This window comes from Coregonus lavaretus (genome assembly GCF_964263955.1).
Source record: "Coregonus lavaretus genome assembly, contig: HAP1_SCAFFOLD_6252, whole genome shotgun sequence".
Taxonomy (NCBI): Eukaryota; Metazoa; Chordata; class Actinopteri; order Salmoniformes; family Salmonidae; genus Coregonus; species Coregonus lavaretus.
In genome coordinates, this window is record NW_028165446.1 from 32,501 (window position 1) to 34,050 (window position 1,550).

Here is a 1,550-nt window from a genome sequence, read left to right on the forward strand (position 1 = left end):
TTGATACCGTTCCATTCATTCCAATATAGCCATTACAATGAGCTGCCACCCTACTATTTATTTTCACCAGCCTCCACTGACCTCATCATTCCCTGCCATTCGCTGATAGGTTAGACACTTCCTGAAACGTTCCCAAAATGTCCTGGGTTTCTAGAAATCCTGGTTGGAAGATTCCTGGAATCAGGAGGGTGGGAAAAAAAAGCAGTCAATCCTATTCCCTGTTGCTCCATGATATCCATGTCATTCCCCTAGCCTGATATTCCCTGATGTTATTCCTGTCGTTCCATGATATCCATGTCATTCCCCTAGCCGGATATTCCCTGATGTTATTCCCTGTCGTTCCATGATATCCATGACATTCCCTAGCCGGATATTCCCTGATGTTATTCCCTGTCGTTCCATGATATCCATGTCATTCCCCTAGCCGGATATTCCCTGATGTTATTCCCTGTCGTTCCATGATATCCACGTAATTCCCACTAGCCGGATATTCCCTGATGTTATTCCCTGTTGTTCCATGATATCCATGTCATTCCCCTAGCCTGATATTCCCTGATGTTATTCCCTGTCGTTCCATGATATCCATGTCATTCCCCTAGCCTGATATTCCCTGATGTTATTCCCTGTTGCTCCATGATATCCATGTCATTCCCCTAGCCGGATATTCCCTGATGTTATTCCCTGTCGTTCCTTCTGCAGGTCCACAGAGGTATAAAGGGAGTGGTGAAGGATGAGGAGGGCTATGGAATAAAGGGAGCGTCCATATCTGTCAGGGGAATACGTAAAGATGTCACCACAGGTAACCACCACAGTAACTGTTAGCCGTAGTTCAGGATCATGTCTGCGTCCCAGACGGCTACTTCTGAGCCAGGGTGAGGGAGGGAGAGATATGGGGAGGAGGGGGGTGAGAGAGGGGTAGAGAGACAGGAAAGATTGCTGAAGAAGGACAAAACCTGTAGGATAAATAATAATAATATGTCATTTAGCAGACGCTTTTATCCAAAGCGACTTACAGTCATGCGTGCATACATTTTTGTGTATGGGTGGTCCCGGGGTTCGAACCCACTACCTTAGCGTTACAAGCGCCGTGCTCTACCAGCTGAGCTACAGAGGACCACAGAGGATCACTGTGTAGGACATAAGGTTCCGTTTGGGACGTGGACCATAACTGGTTTGATAATTGAGCTTTTCCAGATGCTCCAAGTGGTTTCCACTGTATGGGGAAATGTAGAGACGTCGGCAGTTTACACGCAAAAGGAAATAAACATTATTCTGACATTGCGTCATCACTGGAGAGACGTGATATCAAGACAAACATTTTCTCATGGTGGTTACCCTGTAAAACATGTCACTGTATCCCTCCCCCCCTCCCTCCCCCCCTCTCTCTCTCTCTCTCTCTCCCTCTCTCTCCCTCTCTCCCTCCCTCTCTCCCTCTCTCTCTCCCCTCTCCCTCCCTCCTCCCCTCCCTCACCTCCCTCCTCCCCCCCTCTCTCTCTCTCTCTCTCTCCTCTCTCCTCTCTCTCCCTCCTTCCCTCTCTCTCTCTCTCTCT

At 48.3% G+C, this 1,550-nt stretch overlaps 1 protein-coding gene across 1 annotated transcript in view; it reads left to right on the forward strand.

Annotated features, from left to right (window-relative positions):
• The window catches only part of LOC311115857 (carboxypeptidase Z-like), a gene marked incomplete at both ends in the record, with an annotated part of 14,088 nt that extends 13,289 nt beyond the window's left edge, over positions 1 to 799 (forward strand). Inside the window, one exon of the mRNA XM_084190987.1 lies at positions 700 to 799. Coding sequence (XP_084047113.1) covers positions 700 to 799 — 100 coding nt within the window. The remainder of the gene's footprint in view (positions 1 to 699) is intronic.
• Positions 800 to 1,550: the final 751 nt, after the last annotated feature.